The sequence below is a fragment of the Pezoporus wallicus genome, unplaced genomic scaffold (genome assembly GCF_028554395.1).
Source record: "Pezoporus wallicus isolate ANWC-B61680 ecotype Strahan unplaced genomic scaffold, APGP_CSIRO_Pwel_v1 contig_5231, whole genome shotgun sequence".
Taxonomy (NCBI): domain Eukaryota; kingdom Metazoa; phylum Chordata; class Aves; order Psittaciformes; family Psittacidae; genus Pezoporus; species Pezoporus wallicus.
In genome coordinates, this window is record NW_026635973.1 from 2,016,988 (window position 1) to 2,032,674 (window position 15,687).

The 15,687-nt window shown below is 42.9% G+C and overlaps 1 protein-coding gene and 1 long non-coding RNA gene across 3 annotated transcripts in view; both read right to left on the bottom strand.

The window, feature by feature from the left end:
* Nucleotides 1-2,832: 2,832 nt before the first annotated feature.
* LOC130593575 (uncharacterized) lies at nucleotides 2,833-7,973 on the bottom strand. 2 transcript variants are annotated; one of them, XR_008970830.1, is made up of 3 exons: nucleotides 7,824-7,973; nucleotides 6,201-6,412; nucleotides 2,833-4,710 (listed from the first exon to the last, which is right to left on the bottom strand). It is a non-coding gene; the product is annotated as an uncharacterized LOC130593575 (long non-coding RNA). The 2 variants fall into 2 exon arrangements; XR_008970831.1 differs by lacking the exon at nucleotides 7,824-7,973 and having other exon boundaries at nucleotides 2,833-4,250; nucleotides 4,290-4,710; nucleotides 6,201-6,950.
* Nucleotides 7,974-8,303: 330 nt separating this feature from the next.
* The window catches only part of TMEM63A (transmembrane protein 63A), a 29,044-nt gene continuing 21,660 nt past the window's right edge, over nucleotides 8,304-15,687 (bottom strand). Inside the window, exons 18-22 of the mRNA XM_057398838.1 lie at nucleotides 14,740-14,845; nucleotides 13,072-13,239; nucleotides 10,411-10,526; nucleotides 10,006-10,068; nucleotides 8,304-9,405 (exon numbers count right to left, since the gene is read on the bottom strand). Of these exons, the coding sequence (XP_057254821.1) occupies nucleotides 9,235-9,405; nucleotides 10,006-10,068; nucleotides 10,411-10,526; nucleotides 13,072-13,239; nucleotides 14,740-14,845 (624 nt within the window). The 3' untranslated portion in view covers nucleotides 8,304-9,234. The remainder of the gene's footprint in view (nucleotides 9,406-10,005; nucleotides 10,069-10,410; nucleotides 10,527-13,071; nucleotides 13,240-14,739; nucleotides 14,846-15,687) is intronic.

Here is a 15,687-nt window from a genome sequence, read left to right on the forward strand (position 1 = left end):
TTAGTAGAAGGCTTGAAGCATTTTCCCCTCTCCCTTCTGGAGCAGACCTGCTTGAAGGGGCCCAGTCTCAATGAAAGGAGGAACATCAGGGCTCTGTTTTGTGATGATACATTACAGCAGCTCATCAAGGCTCAGGCACCAGTGAGACTGGACAGAACACAACCACCTTTCTATTTTTAAATACACCTCTCGGCGCTCAGCAATCCAAGACAATGATAATGAACAGAGGCAGTAAAGGAGCACATCCTCACCCTGCTCTGCATGCCAAGTCAGCACCCTTCAGCCTACCAAACATGAGCTGTCCACATTATCAGTTCTACTGAGGATAAAAGACAGGCACTGAGGCACGAAACCCAACACAAACATGGGTTTGATCAGCTGCTGTCTGAAAGAGAGAAAAAATCTGGACCTAGAAGCTTAAAAATTATGATGAGACACCTGTTCTATAGCAGAGGTTATTCTCATGTCACACTTCTCAAACCTTAAGCCCACAGCTAACAGCAGCTGTTGTTCAGCACCTACTTATCTACACTTAAAGATACAAAGATTGAGTGAAATGCTATGACAATGTGAAAGAGCATAAAGCTGGCCATGGGCCAGCTGTAAAATCTGCTGTCACTTCCCTTCCCCTTCTTCAAAGTAATCACCTGCTTTTAGCAAAAGGCACCCAATCCCACTCCTACAGTGCTAGCTTTAGTGCTAATGAGGTGTTTGCAGGCTAACCATGGCATCTGCATCTCCTCCTGCAAGGAACAACTCCCCCAGGAGCCCAAGATTTGGACTGATAGCCATCCTGAGTGAATCCAGACTCACTTCTGATACACTCCAGCACTTGGAGCACGTCCAAACTGTTAGCTTCAGTACTACCATGAGCAGTGTAGAAGTCAGATAATCAGAAATTTTTACCATTTCTGTTAGCAAGTAACTGCATATCAGATTATTGCAGTAGTAATCAGCAGGAAGAAGGGACTCTGCTCTATTCTACTTGTTCTTACCAAAGTGAGCCACCCGAGTACCTGCCATTCGGACAGCAAGTCTCCTCTAACAAGGCCAAATGCACTGCTGTTGGGCTGGCTGAGCTGCTCCTTTGGAATAGTAGCTTCAGCCTTCAGGAGAACGCAGTGGTGGTTTGATGCTCAAAACATTTTGTTTTGCCCCAGAGCCATTTCATGGTGAAGTCTCTATTTCCAGACCAAAGCTGCCTGAAAGTCTCTGCTCAAAGAAACTGCTCTTCCCTAAGTTGCTCCAAAACATGCATTTATCCCACACCAAAATCAGAAGTGGCTGACCTAAATCCTGCTTTGTAATTAGTTACAGCCCATGAGGAGGCTGAATAAGCAGTTCAGAACCATGGAGATGCCACTGGAAATAACCAGAACTTATACTCTGCTCCCGTCCTTCCTCCTCCTGTCCTCCCTGGCCTTCCCAACTGAAGTACTTGGGTAAGTATCTGTTTCTGGCATGGAAAAACACTAGTAAGGTCATCATCGTCTCATACAGCCCAGCTAAAATGAATTTGACTTCTGATTTTTAAACTACAAACCATAAAGTCTGTGAAATCTAAGCTGTTCTGTGTAGCCCATGGACATCTTGTACAACCAAACGACAAGACTTTATGTACATGAAACAAAATAGTCAGGCATTACTCAGATTATGAATGAAAAAATATGACTAGAAATCACACTTTCATATGAAAAAGGAAGTTAAGCCATCATTCAGTGAAAAATAGAATCTGTTAAGTATAGAGTTAGATCTAGATCTGCAAGGGCACCACTCATCACCACTGAGTCAGCTGGAACTGCTTGGGGGCAGTTCTGTTTTACAGCAGGTGCAATACATAATATGCATTAGATGAAGATACGTTTTTGTCTGAATGAGCCATGGAAGGAGCCTTCTGGATACAGTGGGAAGAGACAAGGAATAAATACATATTGATTTCAGGGTAGCTTATTTTAACACACTGAGAAATGATGCCACTTGTTTTACTTGCTGTAATAGCACTTTAAGTAACATAACTCACACTAAAACCGTCTTGCTTAGGATTAGTTTTCTTTCATGAAAGAAATACCCTGTGCAGTGCCAGACAGCCCTGATGGTGTTATGGCAATGCTGCTAGAAGAATTAGCCCCATTACAATTGTCAGTTGTCTTCTGGAGAGCAGTATTTATGAACAGATCTGTACTGAGTGACAGCTCTTTCCCCTTGCAAGATGTAGTCCAAACGTCAGTCTTCAAAATACCTTCCTGATTGGATTTGAAGACATTAAGGATGCTCAGGCTCTTGCCTGTGTTTAATAACTGAATGTCTGCAGTTCTGAGGATAGGAACGATAAATGAGATTTAAGTGATGACTTTCCAGCTTCTTAAATGGAAGATAATCCCCTTTGTAGCAATAGTTCAAACCACTGCAGATGATCAGCGCAAAGGAGTACAGTGCAGAGAAAAGAACAGAAACACAGAAAGGCAAAACTCATCTCAACAACCAATACAACAAAAGATACCAACAGAACAAACTGAATTGTATGTGAAGACTGACTCAACGACGGTTTTAACAGCACGAAAGAGGTGCAAGATGGCTCTCCACATTGCCTGTGCTTCCCATCCAGCACCCTGTTTGCAAAGCCTTCTGCCCCTTGTTCCATCTGCTCTGGGCCAAAGGAGGGCCAGGCCCTGGAGGTGAAAAGAGAAACTGCACCCTCTGCTCTGAGGTTCCTCCCAGTCCCTGACTTGCCCCCCACTGGTATCTGCATCCAATGGGAAACCAGCTTGTGCCTCTCCTGCTGATAGGGGCTTCCTTCCTTCCTAACAGAGCCCACCAACCGTTCCTTCATTCCCAGTTATCAACTACACAGGAGTGCGTGGGTATGTCCCACCCCAAGGACTTCAGGTAAGTGACAGATGTCACCATTTTCCTCTGCAGAGAGGAACATCTTAACCCAGCCAACATTCTTCCCACTATGTCTGTATAGCATCCCTTGCTCAGTGTGATTTCCTGAGCTCCAACTGAGCCCAAGCAGTCCCACTCACTCACTTTGGGACTAGAGCCATGCTCCTTCGTAGGATCTCATCTCCGCTCAGAGTGCGCCTACTAACCTTTCAGCTTCCCCACATGGAGGGAAGTGTTAAGAGCAGCTTTATTTCCCAGCAGCTCTCAAGCTCTTTTGCAACCAAGCCTGCATTGTTGGGGTGGGTTTGTACGTAAATACACGTGTATCTCTTGAGTTCTAGAAAACCTGGTACAGCCTCAAGGGAACTAAGGATGCTACAATTCTCTCAACTTCATCACTGTGTCTTTTCCCTTTTGAAGATAAATAGCAGGAATAATGGTTTAAATGATTCCTGTTAAAAGTGCACAACTGATTTATTCCTCAATTTTTGCCCTTCCCAACAGATTCTGACTTCTGGTCATAGAAGGGAATGAATTATTCCTGTTTTAGGATCAATTTTTAAGTTACAGATGTCAAATATAAAGGAATAAGAAGAAAACCCTACTCCATTCTATAAAGCTAGAACCCTGTCATAAAAGAATTCAATGCCTGCAACCAAATTATGGTACTTAGCAATTCTTCATATTATTTCCTTCTCCATTTCCCTCTGTGGAGAGAGCTGCTGGTTTTATTTCTCTGTGTCTATAGATGGAGGGGAAAAAATACTGATAATAATACTTAGGGAAAAATTATATAGAATTCAAACTAAGTTTTGACATGGAACATCTTCAACTGAAAGAAGCAACTTGATGCTTTCCACTTCAGGAGAGCAGGCTGTAATAAAGCTAATTGATCTGAAAAGCCACGTATAAAACACCACTAAATGCATGAAAGATTCATGCAGAAGGGAGGCGAGCTGTGTACAAAAATACATCTATCTCACATTCCCTCTGCTCTCAGTCTTCCTGCAATGCAGCTCTTTTTATGTTAATAAACGGCTAAGATGCACAGCAGAGAGATGCCTTTCAAAAACAGTCACTAATTTCCATCACAAACCTTCACTCTTTTGCAGCACTACATGAAAACTGAAGGTTCACAACCACACAGCACTAATGGTAAGAGACAGCAACAAGTTGTGGCTCCTGTTTTATTTAGGAGATAGCACACATTAGAGTGATATCCACATGTGATATGTGGACATATCGCACATTAGAGTTCTAGAACTCTTTTATTTGAAACATCACTTTTGGTAAGTGTCTTCATTAACTATTAACCAGCATTTAACTAACCACTAAATATAGCAGCAGACATGAAAATTCACCCTCTCTTCTTCTTGGCTATTTCCAGTCCCACCCATTCCCACCTGAATATCATGCACAGACCTGGTACAGAGCATTCAAGGACATCAGACCTTCCAACCAGATCTTCCTGTGACACTCTGGAAGATGAAGTGTATAAAGGCCCTAAAATGACACTATCATATCCATATTATACTGCATGTACCATGTATCTCTCACATCTCAGGGGAATGATAAAATGGAATGAAGCTCTAGACTGCTGAAGACCACAAACGTACCAGTAGACATTTCCAAACTAGAACTTTAGTGGAAAGGGAACTCCATCCAGAAATGAAGCTGGAGATTTATTTAGTTTTAAGTTAAGTGAAATTCTTACTTAAAACACAGAATTATTACTTTCCACTATCCATAAACACTGGTCTTGAGGTGGGACTTCCAATCCATTCAAAAGGGAGAAGATCAGATGCGTGTTACACTGGAACTCACCTAGGAAGGCAGGAAACAAACGGCTTCAGCAGGGAACAAATCCTCCTCTAGGAAAGCAACAACATTTGCTTTCAACCAGGAGTTCAGAGTCCCCCAGTAATGGGGACTGCAGGCTCCTGGTTGGAAGAGATTAGTAATAGGGGCACACTGAGTATGGAAAAGCACCTTCATATGCTACAGCAGTCAATTCATGGGACCACATTTGTCAGTTCATCAAAGGAACAGAAAGGTACTTATGGTACATGCAACAAAGACGGCTGATCTTAATACCCTTTCTCTCCAAGCAACAAATGCTTACAGACTGCTGACAAAGAACAAGTGAAGATAACCCAGGAGCTCTGTGTCTGACCACAAAACAGTTGGGAAGCTGCACTTGCTGCAGCCGAGATGCTATGGCCTAACCAATGGAACATCAGAAACAAAGCAAGAGCCAGGAATTAACCCAAGAACCAAAAAATTAAAGGGAAGAATGTTCTGTTATAGTGACCCAGTCTCAAGTCTCTCCACTTTGTGATTTCCTTTGTTTTGATCTGTCAGACAGCTGTCCTCAGAAAGAAAGAACAACTTCTGTACCTCTGAACTATCTGAAACAGGCACTCACAGCTGTTACAGACAGGTGACATGCAGAACCATTTGAGATGCCTTGTCTAGATTAGAGAGAGAAGGAATTTGCAAGACCACTTTAAGAAGTTAAGCCATGTCCTCTTTGAAAGTTATGACCCTGCCCATCATTTGAAGTTAAAAGTGTGTATTCCCTTGTATTTTTTTCAGTTTAGAGGAATAAAGTGTGTCTTTTCTCTGTACTTGATGGACTTCTGCTTGTGAGACCCCTCCTCCCGAGCTCTCCCTGTGCTTCTCACCTCACTTTTGCTAAGAGCCAGGAAAACAGCTCTGTGGTCCCCTGCTTCTAGCACAATCCCACCTTCCTGAGAAACACACAAGGCTTCAAATGCTAATAAATGGACTATCTGTGGATCATATATGAGGAAGCTTCTAGTTGTGCTGCTAGGATGTGTCAATAAGCAGAGCTGGGACTATGTAAAGAAACAGAAAGAACATGGTCAAATGCTGTGCTGAAGCATTTAAAACCTTAGCCAGCACAGAGATCTACTTTTGGCTCAGGGCATGGGAAAAGCCCAAAGGAAAACAGAGCATGAACGTGTGCACCTAATGCAAACGAGAAACCGCAATCATTTGGGTGTTGAGGATGTAATAGGGTTGGAGGTGAACCAGACTGGGCATGCATATAGAATAAGCTCTAACTAGCACAGAGCTGGATGTATCCAAACAAGCCAAAGGTTATTTTGGGACTCAGCATACAATATAGCACTCTCTTCGCTATAGAAGAAAATCAGCTAGAGTGAAGAAAGATCTTTGCAGAGTGTACCAAAATGCACAATATCAAATGAGCTCTGTTCTTCAGCTTTTCAGAGCTGGCCCTTCAGTTGTGTCACAGAGAACCTCACCACAGACCACAGAGTAGGGCTTACTTGTGCTTAATGGCCTTGTCCAGATTCCCATTCCACAGGAGCACTGCTGGTCGAGGCTGCCAGAAAACAAGTAAGGACTGAGCAAGGAGTGAAATGGGGGGGAGTTGTTCCAACTGAGCAATGCAAGGCAAGCAGCAGGCACTGGATCTCAACAAATATGGCTTCTGGGAGCTACAATCAGTAACTCCAGCTGGGCCATTTGCTCAGGCTTCCTGCCAGAAGATTTATAAAAAGAACAGTAAAGAATGTGCAATAGCTTTAAGTATGTCAAATACAGCACAGCCAATATCCACATTTGTTAAGGCTTCCATCCCTCAGCTTTTCTGTAAGGCTCAGCAAGGAATGCAAGGAGTTTCTCCTGCTGATCTAATTTTATCCTCTCGGAGACATCCACCAGCAAGAAGGAATGAACTAGAGCCAGTGCAGGTCCTAATTACTTCCACATCTCAGAGACACCCAGAAGATAGTAGGGCAGCAAGCACAACTTAGCAAAGCTGATAAACCAGCCTCTAATCTGTGTGCTGCTATACATGGAGATCTTGTGATAATTCACTAATAGGTGATTCTAGCCTTTACTCTAACTAGTGCATGTCCAAGTACCACAGGCATTTCTATACACTAACTGCAACAAAGAACAGTGGCAAATGAGAATGGGTTGTTCACTTGTACATGACAAGTGAAATATACAGGTGGTTTCTCCATCAGACACATGGACTGGTTCCTCAAATACCACCAGTGGCTATTTAGCAAGAAGCATGCTCTACACCTGAAGCATGTTAGCACGATGGAGGTGGGTTTATTCAAGTTCACAGAAGAGCTGGCCTTGTCTGTACCAAACCTGTGCTGGTTACAAGGAGCTTCATTACCAAGGTTCAGCAGCCTTCCAAGCATGAAAAAGGAAATCCAGCGAGCAAAAGAGATTTTTCCTTGCTATGACAGATAGAACCTCACAGTGAATATCAAAAGTCATTTGTTCAAAATAACAAGTTATACCACAGAGCACAAAAATCCTGCAGAGCCAGTGCTGTGAACAGGTCAAGTTTACAGGGAATGGAGTCATTTGATTCCTCAATTAGTATACACATAACGTCCACTGCTTCTGCAGTCACCTGTGTGAGATGGGTACCCAGCTAGAAATCCGTTAGAACAATCACAGGCTTCTGATCTAATTAATGCAACAGGCTCTGTCTCCTCCTTCCATCCCCACATCTGTATGAGAGACCCAGAGACAAGTGAAAAATGTGGAGTTGGTTGTTTTAATTTCTTCTTGGTTTGAGTATCAATCTTAAGCAGCAGTTTGTACCTAGGGTACAAACCACCTCTAGTCATACCATGATCAATAAATCCCCCTCAATGTTCAGTGCACAAACCACCTCTAGTCATACCATGATCAATAAATCCCCCTCAATGTTCAGTGCACAAACCACCTCTAGTCATACCATGATCAATAAATCCCCCTCAGCGTTCAGTGTACAAACCACCTCTAATGATACCACAGATGCTGAAATCAAAACACATGCAACCCCCTCACTAAACTGCCACACTGAAGTGATAACATAAAGAAGCTGACATAAATCCATGTCCCCCCACAAATAGACAAGGCCTTTTAAGCAGCACGTGTACCTTCCACTAACAGGATGGGCTTTTCAGCAGGGTTTTGAAGCTCTGCAAGGTCCTTCTTGCAGCAAGGCAGATCTCCTGCTCAGCATTCATCCAAGGTGCTGGTCTCAGGAAGCTGAAGGCAGTCCTGCAAGACACTGAACATCTGCACACACTTATTTACGGCACAGGTTTTACTCCCACCTCAAGATGCTGCTGCTTTACAGGCATGCTAGAAAAGGTCAAGTTCGGGAGCTAAGGGTTTAACAATGAGCAGGCAATGAGAGGGCTTGGGGGACGACGACAAAACCTTCTCCTACCCAAAGGTCACCAAGATGTATCCCCAGGAGAAACCTGAAAGGATTCAAATCTCTCATGGGACACACTGTCATTCTGAGCCTTATGACAGTGCCCTTATGAAGAGTTCATGACACAGCACACTGTGAGGCAGGCAGCAGCAGAACTGTTTCAATACACAAAGAAAACACAAATTTCAGCCTGAAATTCCTCTGAACTCAGTGTTTTATTGCTTCAGGATTATTAGTTGCACTTTGACACTATGTACTTCGGAGTAAATCAGCACCTACTGCATAATTTAAAATCTTAGTATCTTGCAGCTCATATAGTTGGCACTATAGAGAAATCCCAGAGTTCTGTCATTTCGACCCAAGATTAAAAGAAAGGTAAAATTATTACATCCTTTATTGTTGGCAGGTGAACTTTCACTGTGAAAGGCCCTTAAAAAGAGTGAACAGAAACTAACAACGTAAAGACCCTCCAAAAATATATAAAACTAGTATCACATAAAGCATTCCCATCTCCACACCAGTCTCTTTGCTTTGGTACCTGTAGTACCCGAGTGCACAGTAACCCACCCAGTGCACGCTGAGTAACTCCCTCATCTCTTTTAAGGAAAAAGAGTAACATGGTCAAGTCTACACTGACTACTTTGGGTGATGAGAGACTCCCACACACCATCCTCATACCCATGCAAACATCATTTTCATCAGCAGTGACACTGCCTGAGGATTTAATGCATCCCAGGAGGTTTATAAATACCTTTTTCTTTTAAAGCAATAATTATTTTGAATAAATAAATTACAGCTGCATTTGCTTTGGTGACCAATTATTTATACGCAGCATAAGTTATCTTCATAAGGCAAGTGATGAGATAGCGTAAGTGAAGTCCCTGAGGATGAGCATCCCCGTGTTCAACAGGTTTGTTTCCCAATGTGCACAGACAGCCTGGAAAACAATCAGCCCCGAGGCATCTGCTTTTTAATCTCCAAGCACAGCTGCAGACCGCACAAGGAATTATTTCTGAACCTCTTCAGCAGGCAGGAGTACGCCAATAAAACAGAATACTTAGCAGACGGTGAGAATCGGTTCTCCTAAACCTGGACCAAGTGCTCCACCTTGTGTTAGTCCTTGGCATTCAAACCGAACTTCTCGTTGCCTGCTCTGTAACTACAGGTCCAGCGGAATAGCTCATGATTCCTTCGGCCTGTGAGGAAGTGTTGTCCATGGTGCCATACGACTGCTGCTCCTTATGGGCGAGCACCGTTCTTTCCGTAGGATGAGGATGCAAGACTTGGGGCACGTACATCTGAAATGACAAGCAATAAGGATTTTACTAGTCGCTCAAATGTTGTTGGGATAATTCTCCCCAGATTAATGTTGGGATATTCACCCTGGATAATTTTTCCCCTTGCAACTCTTCATCCACTTTCCATTCTTTCCCTTTACACATAAGGCCTTTTTCACCCTAACAGAGGCTTCCTGATGCAACTCTCACCTGTACTTGCAGACTGTTGCACAAAGGCCTCTGAGCCTTGCATCCTTTTTAGTGACTTGGCAGATAAGACATGATGCACGTCACAACTTTCAAAGTCACAAAGCTGTGGCAACTGACTGCTTTTGGCAGATGTGCAGATGTAAGGATCTGCCTCATGTAAGGCCCAGAACATAGCATACAGAGCTGCTTAAAGTATTGTCTCAGCTACTCCAAACACATATCCAAGGGTACTTCTGGAACACCACCTGGGAGCAGTCAAGGAGCTCAGCTGCAGAACTCTCTGGTCCCACAAGGAAAGTCCCACAGTCCATTCAGATTAATACATCCTACACAAGCTCTCTGGTTAGCAGGGTGAGAAATACAGTTTTTCTAGGAAGTGTAAGAGAGTATTAGTAACTCTTAGCTTCTTACAGAAGATGTGGTGATGGTTGGTACATCTGTGTCGTTTCCTCTTTCACCTTGTGTGTCTTCTACCTGTAACCAGTAATAGGTGGGGAAAGGAAGGGAGGCAATATCAAGTTAGTAAGTCAAAGCAATGGTAAGAGATGGTAAGAGCCCCAAAACCTGCACAGACAGAACTCTCTTCTCATCCTTTTGCATACTTCTTCCATACTGTTCTTCCCCCCCCAAATTCAGTTCCTGCTAACACTGTGCCTAGCAGCCTACCTCTACTATCAGCCCTCTTTGCCGTCTTACTGGAATGAACCTTTATGAATACATTGCTAGTGAGAAGGCAGAAAGCATCCAGCAGGAATAGCTGGTGCTACACCAAGCACATAGGTAGATGCTGAAAGATGTTGGGTATCCATCACTTACTTTGTAATTCAGTGGGCTCAGGTACTTGAAACAGCCAAAACAAGTATAAGCCAAGCAAATGGCAATTGTGATGTTGACAACTAGGAAGGTAAACATGGTTGTAGGTGCTTTAAAGCCTAGAAAAATATCCAGAAAATACAATATAAAAACACATGGCAAAAAAAAACAAACTAAACCCAACAAACAGAACTTCAGCCTCCCCATTTTTAGAGGCGAGGAAAGGTGGCTGCAATACTTGAACTAGAAACAAGACTCAGAGCAGCTCTTCTCCTTCCTCAGTCTATTGACCTGTGAAATGTCACACACAGAGTCCATTTATTAATTATTACGATGGCACCAAACTGGATGGCTTGCAAGTAACCCAAAGGATAGGAAATATTTACCTTGGGGGGGTGGAAGAGGAAAAGATGAAATTGTATTTAGAAAATGTAAATAAGGGGAGATTTAGATCAGACATTAGGAAGAAATTCTTCCCTGTGAGGGTGCTGAGGCGCTGGCACAGGGTGCCCAGAGAAGCTGTGGCTGCCCCATCCCTGGCAGTGTTCAAGGCCAGGCTGGACAGAGCTTGGAGCAACCTGATCTAGTGGAAGGTGTCCCTGCCTGTGGCAGGGGGTTGGAAGTGGATGAGCTTTAAGGTCCCTTCCAACCCAAACTGTTCTGTGATTCTATGAAGTAACTACAATTCGGAATGAAATACGAAATGTAGACGTGAGGGATAACAAGCCTGTAGAATTGCAGAATACAGGTGATGATTACAGGCTGGAAAGCAGTCAATAGTGTGATGCTATCATAAAATATGGGCAGGAAATGGGGGAAAAGGAGGGGAAACAAGTCTTTAGTACCTATACAAAATAATTTAGCGCTACTAAGCCTTCAACTTCAGCAGCTTTGTCTGTGTAGGACACCGTGACAAAATAGGGATGTACTGGGAAGAATCCAAGGAAAAGGAGCATGAGAAGAAACTGAGTAAACATGAACTAAGCTGAAAGGTAAGTTTTTCTTTCAGGGTGAGGACTGCATGTGTGTGGTTGATAAGACATTAGTGAATGAGAACAGTATTATCACTGTACTCTGCAACCAGACTGAAATGTCCACACCAGGCAAATCATACAAAATCAATGACTAAGCAATCAAGCCTTACACACCACAACTGATTTATTTTGCAGATTAGGAAGCAGAGCACTCTATCCCTTCCTTCTTTTGCTTTGGCACAAGAAGCAGCAGTGAAATCAATGGCTATGAAATCAAAATCTCAGGTTCCTACCCCTCAGACTCATACTATTTGGCTGGACTGCCCTATGCACTGACAAATCATTGAGCAACATCCTGAAAACAGGATCCTCTATACTGACCAGTAATCCAGACTGTATTTTCCATTACTAAGGTCCATCACAGATGATGGTTTTACCACAGATGCAAAACAAAAAAGCCCAGTATAATATAGATTTATTTTTTACTATATCAGGATTTCCTTCGTAACAATTAAAGAGGCACATCAACTGCTGTGTGTTTGAGATGATTTTTCTAAAGCATGCTCTAGCAATTTTGCTGTTATTTTAAAGGGCATAGATTTGTTGGTCTTCCTGGTTACAAAGACATCTCTCAAAGCAAGGGGAAAAAACAAGCTCTCAAATATACAAGTAATACAGGGACATCTGCTTAAACCCAAGGACAGCCTGAAGCAACAGTTTTGAGGGCCTCTTACCTCCACAGGGAGCTATCTCTAACGTTAGAGAAGAGTCTGCCAACATTATTATTTCACTACTGGTATGCTAGCAAAACACAATGCACAGCCAATCATTTGTCATCACTGCTGAGAAAGCAAAGAGGAAAATCCAGCTGGACAGCAAGGGCCTCCTTCCCAAGAAGGGAAACCCAACTCCTCCCAGCATCACTGGCATCCCTGTTCCTTGCTAAATGCTTCCTTCCTGTTTCATGGATAAAAAGCCATAAGCTATCACCTACCTTTTCTGATGTCAAAGCTACTAGTGCACCACAGCCAATATTATCAATGCCACGTGTTTGCAAGATACAGAACATCCCTATTTTTACAATAAATTACACACAAAACATGGTTTTTTATGTTACAATATGGGGAGGAGAGTCACCATCTCACTGCAGTCTGCTATGTGAAGCTTAATGGCTGATGGAGAGCATAGATCTACCCAAAATTTTAGTGTTTTAAGGTTTTTTCTAATGCCAGCTGTACCACAGAGGCAGTAGCCAATTCACCCAGGCAAATTAAACTTATGCACAGAATACATCAATGCAGGTAGTGAAAATAGAGCCCATCTTACTAGAAACAGCTAATTCTGAATTGATTTGGGGTTGGGTTTTTTTTACTGTCACTTTATAGCCCAAATGGCCAAATCAAACTCTCCAGATTTAGGGAACACATGATCTCTGGTAAAATGAAGAAACATAAAGCTCCATGCTAACAGTCTGGAGTGGACATTATCAGCCGCCTCTATCAAAGTATCTTATACAAGCTTTTGTAAGCTGCAAATGTTGGATAATTCTGTGCCACGGGTAACCACTATGACTTCCCATGTAGGGAAAGAAGAAGAAAAGCCCACAAAGCCTCTGAAACTTCACACATCATTCAGGTAAGTTGGCAAGCTGGGAGCAGCTTTTGCATGGGAACAGGTAATACTTACTTACCTAGCCGCAAAAAGGAGAAAAAATAGAGCCAGAAAAGGCAGAGAATCGGAGCCGCAAGGGCCTGATTCACAGCTGCAAAGTGCATCTTCTTCTCCAGCTTGGCAGGCAGATATGCATAGTAAAGGTTGTAACGGTCAACCATGTGCTTCAGGAGTATGTATATTAAACCTGGAAGGAAAAAAAGGAGAGCCAAGGAGAGGCTGTGAAAGAAGACTTGATAAAAAGCAGAAGACTTGGTAAAAGAAGACTTGCTAAGAACCTCACTACTGGAGGAGTGATGTCTAGATGTCAGTCACTAATCAAGTGACTGAAATCTAGATACCAATGGCAGACACAGCTGAGTGGGGCACAGCTGCATGATGGTATCCTGCTACTGAGGTTGTTGCATCCCCAGCCCAAGACCCCCAGGGTCTCCCCATCTCTCCTCTCCACATACTTCTCTGTGGCTCTACTTGTCCTCCCAGAGAGGACCCAGAGCTTCTTCCTAAGCCTGGCACATGAGGCCAAACCAGTAGGGAAGACTTGGTAACTCCTCCACCACCGCACTGGTAAGCAAGAAAGGTCTAACAGTGGCTTCGCGTCTCCCCTTAGCTTTCAACAGATTCATGACTGGATTTCAAGTCGGCTATTTCTTATCCTAAAAGAAAGCCAGTTTCTGCTGTGACAGCTACGAATTGCAATAGCTCTGGTGTGCAGCAACACATTCGGATATTTACAACTGCACTTTGGGATTAGAAAGGGAAAATACCAACTCTATAAAATGGTTTCAGTACTACTTATGCCTGATAAATGGGTTTTCAGAGTGGAAATATCTGTAGCTGCTGAAATGATTCCTTATACATAATTCTTATGACAGTCCAGAATCTCTGTGAATAAAAGACTCAATAAAATAAGATGTAGATCATGTCACAGTCACTAAAGATGGACAACTGTCCATGACTTGTAGACAGATTGCTAAATTTCCTGCACACCCACACAGCATTTAGTGGCTATACAGGAAGAAGAAAGTAGCCAAGTCAATGGACAACTTAGGGCAGAAATGTTACGTTTTGTTCATGGGACAGAGATAAACCAAGTGAAATAGAAAAAGGAGGTCTGTGCCTCAGATCTGGAGACCTTCTCAGGGCACTGTAGGACTGCAAGCTGCATCTACACCACAGAGCAGCTGTATTCCATCCGCATGCCCTTATCTCCTAGTGACCTGATTCGTTTTACACACATCATTCCAACTTCAGGACAAAACTCATTTCAAACGTGCCAAAAGGATCTGGGGATCAGAATGTCTCAAGTCAAGTTCAGCTCCTTAAGGTGGACTTCTGGGCTTGGTATTCTCTTGCAGCTTGCTTCTCCCAGCCCTCAAGAACCCAGAGATAAAGACAATCCTCTCATTCCCAAACTGACCTAAATTCTTATGTTTAACTATTAAAAAGCACCACCAGAGCCAATAAGCTCAAACCTGAGAAATAAAATAATCTAACAGACTTTCAACTTCTAAAGCACTACAAGAGCTACATCAGTCACCAGCTTCTGCCCTGTTTTTTCCCCCAAGAAAGAAAGTTGGAATATTAGCATTTTTGCTGGAATAAGCACGCAGAACTGGGCCTTCCAGACCTCCCACATGCTCCCATCTTGCTCTCAACAGTGCCCACAGCTCACTGGAAAACTTACCAAACGGGACAATGATGGGACACGTAATGCTATAGGCCATGATGACAGTGAACACACACAACATCCAGGCATACATTGCTCCAAATTCGTATTCAAACGCTTGTTGCTAGGGACAAAAACAAAACACTCAAAACTCTCATGTCATCTATCAATGTGTCAGGAGTTCAGAACAGATTCACTAACACAACAATTCACCTTCTCTTAATCTCTCCCCATGAGAGATCAGTGATTTCCCCCAGAGGAATAAATGATGTAATTACAGCAATGAAGTATTCTGCATTTTAAGCATCCTACTTACAAAAAATACACTGCTTCTTTCATAGCCTTAAAGTAATTCCTCAGGGAATCTGTTCTCATCTACCAGAAGCAACTGCTTCAAAGCACAAGGCAGAAAATAATCATGCCAAACTCAGAACCTCCATCTTGCTGCAGATTCTACTGAATCTGTACTGTTCCTTGTGTTGGCTTTCCCAGGAAAGTCAAAGGTATCAAAGCTTTGATGCGGTCAGTATTCCCACTTCTTCCTCTTGTGATGAGGAGAGCAATGTAAGTAATTTCAACCACAGCAAGGGGTAATACACAACAGTTAACAGAAGTGAATACCTAAAAGCATCTTTTAAAAATGGAACCCACCCACCCATAAAAAGAAGAACACGGGCAGCTGTAGACAGGCTTAAATTCCCATTTTAACACCTCTGATTTCAATTTGCAAGACAACACACCACCTGCAAGTGGAAGTGCACCACTTAAAATGGAACACAGAAAGTAAGTGTACATTTCGATAGGTGTATGTTCAGATTAGTGCAAGTTACACATGTCTGCAGCTTGACAGAAGGAACTAACTACAGACAGGTTGGAATTTCAATCCCCCCCCCGAAGTTGAGACTCTAAAATAATTATCATAATTCTCCTATAAAATCCAAATCATAAAACTCCGACTTGGAGCTA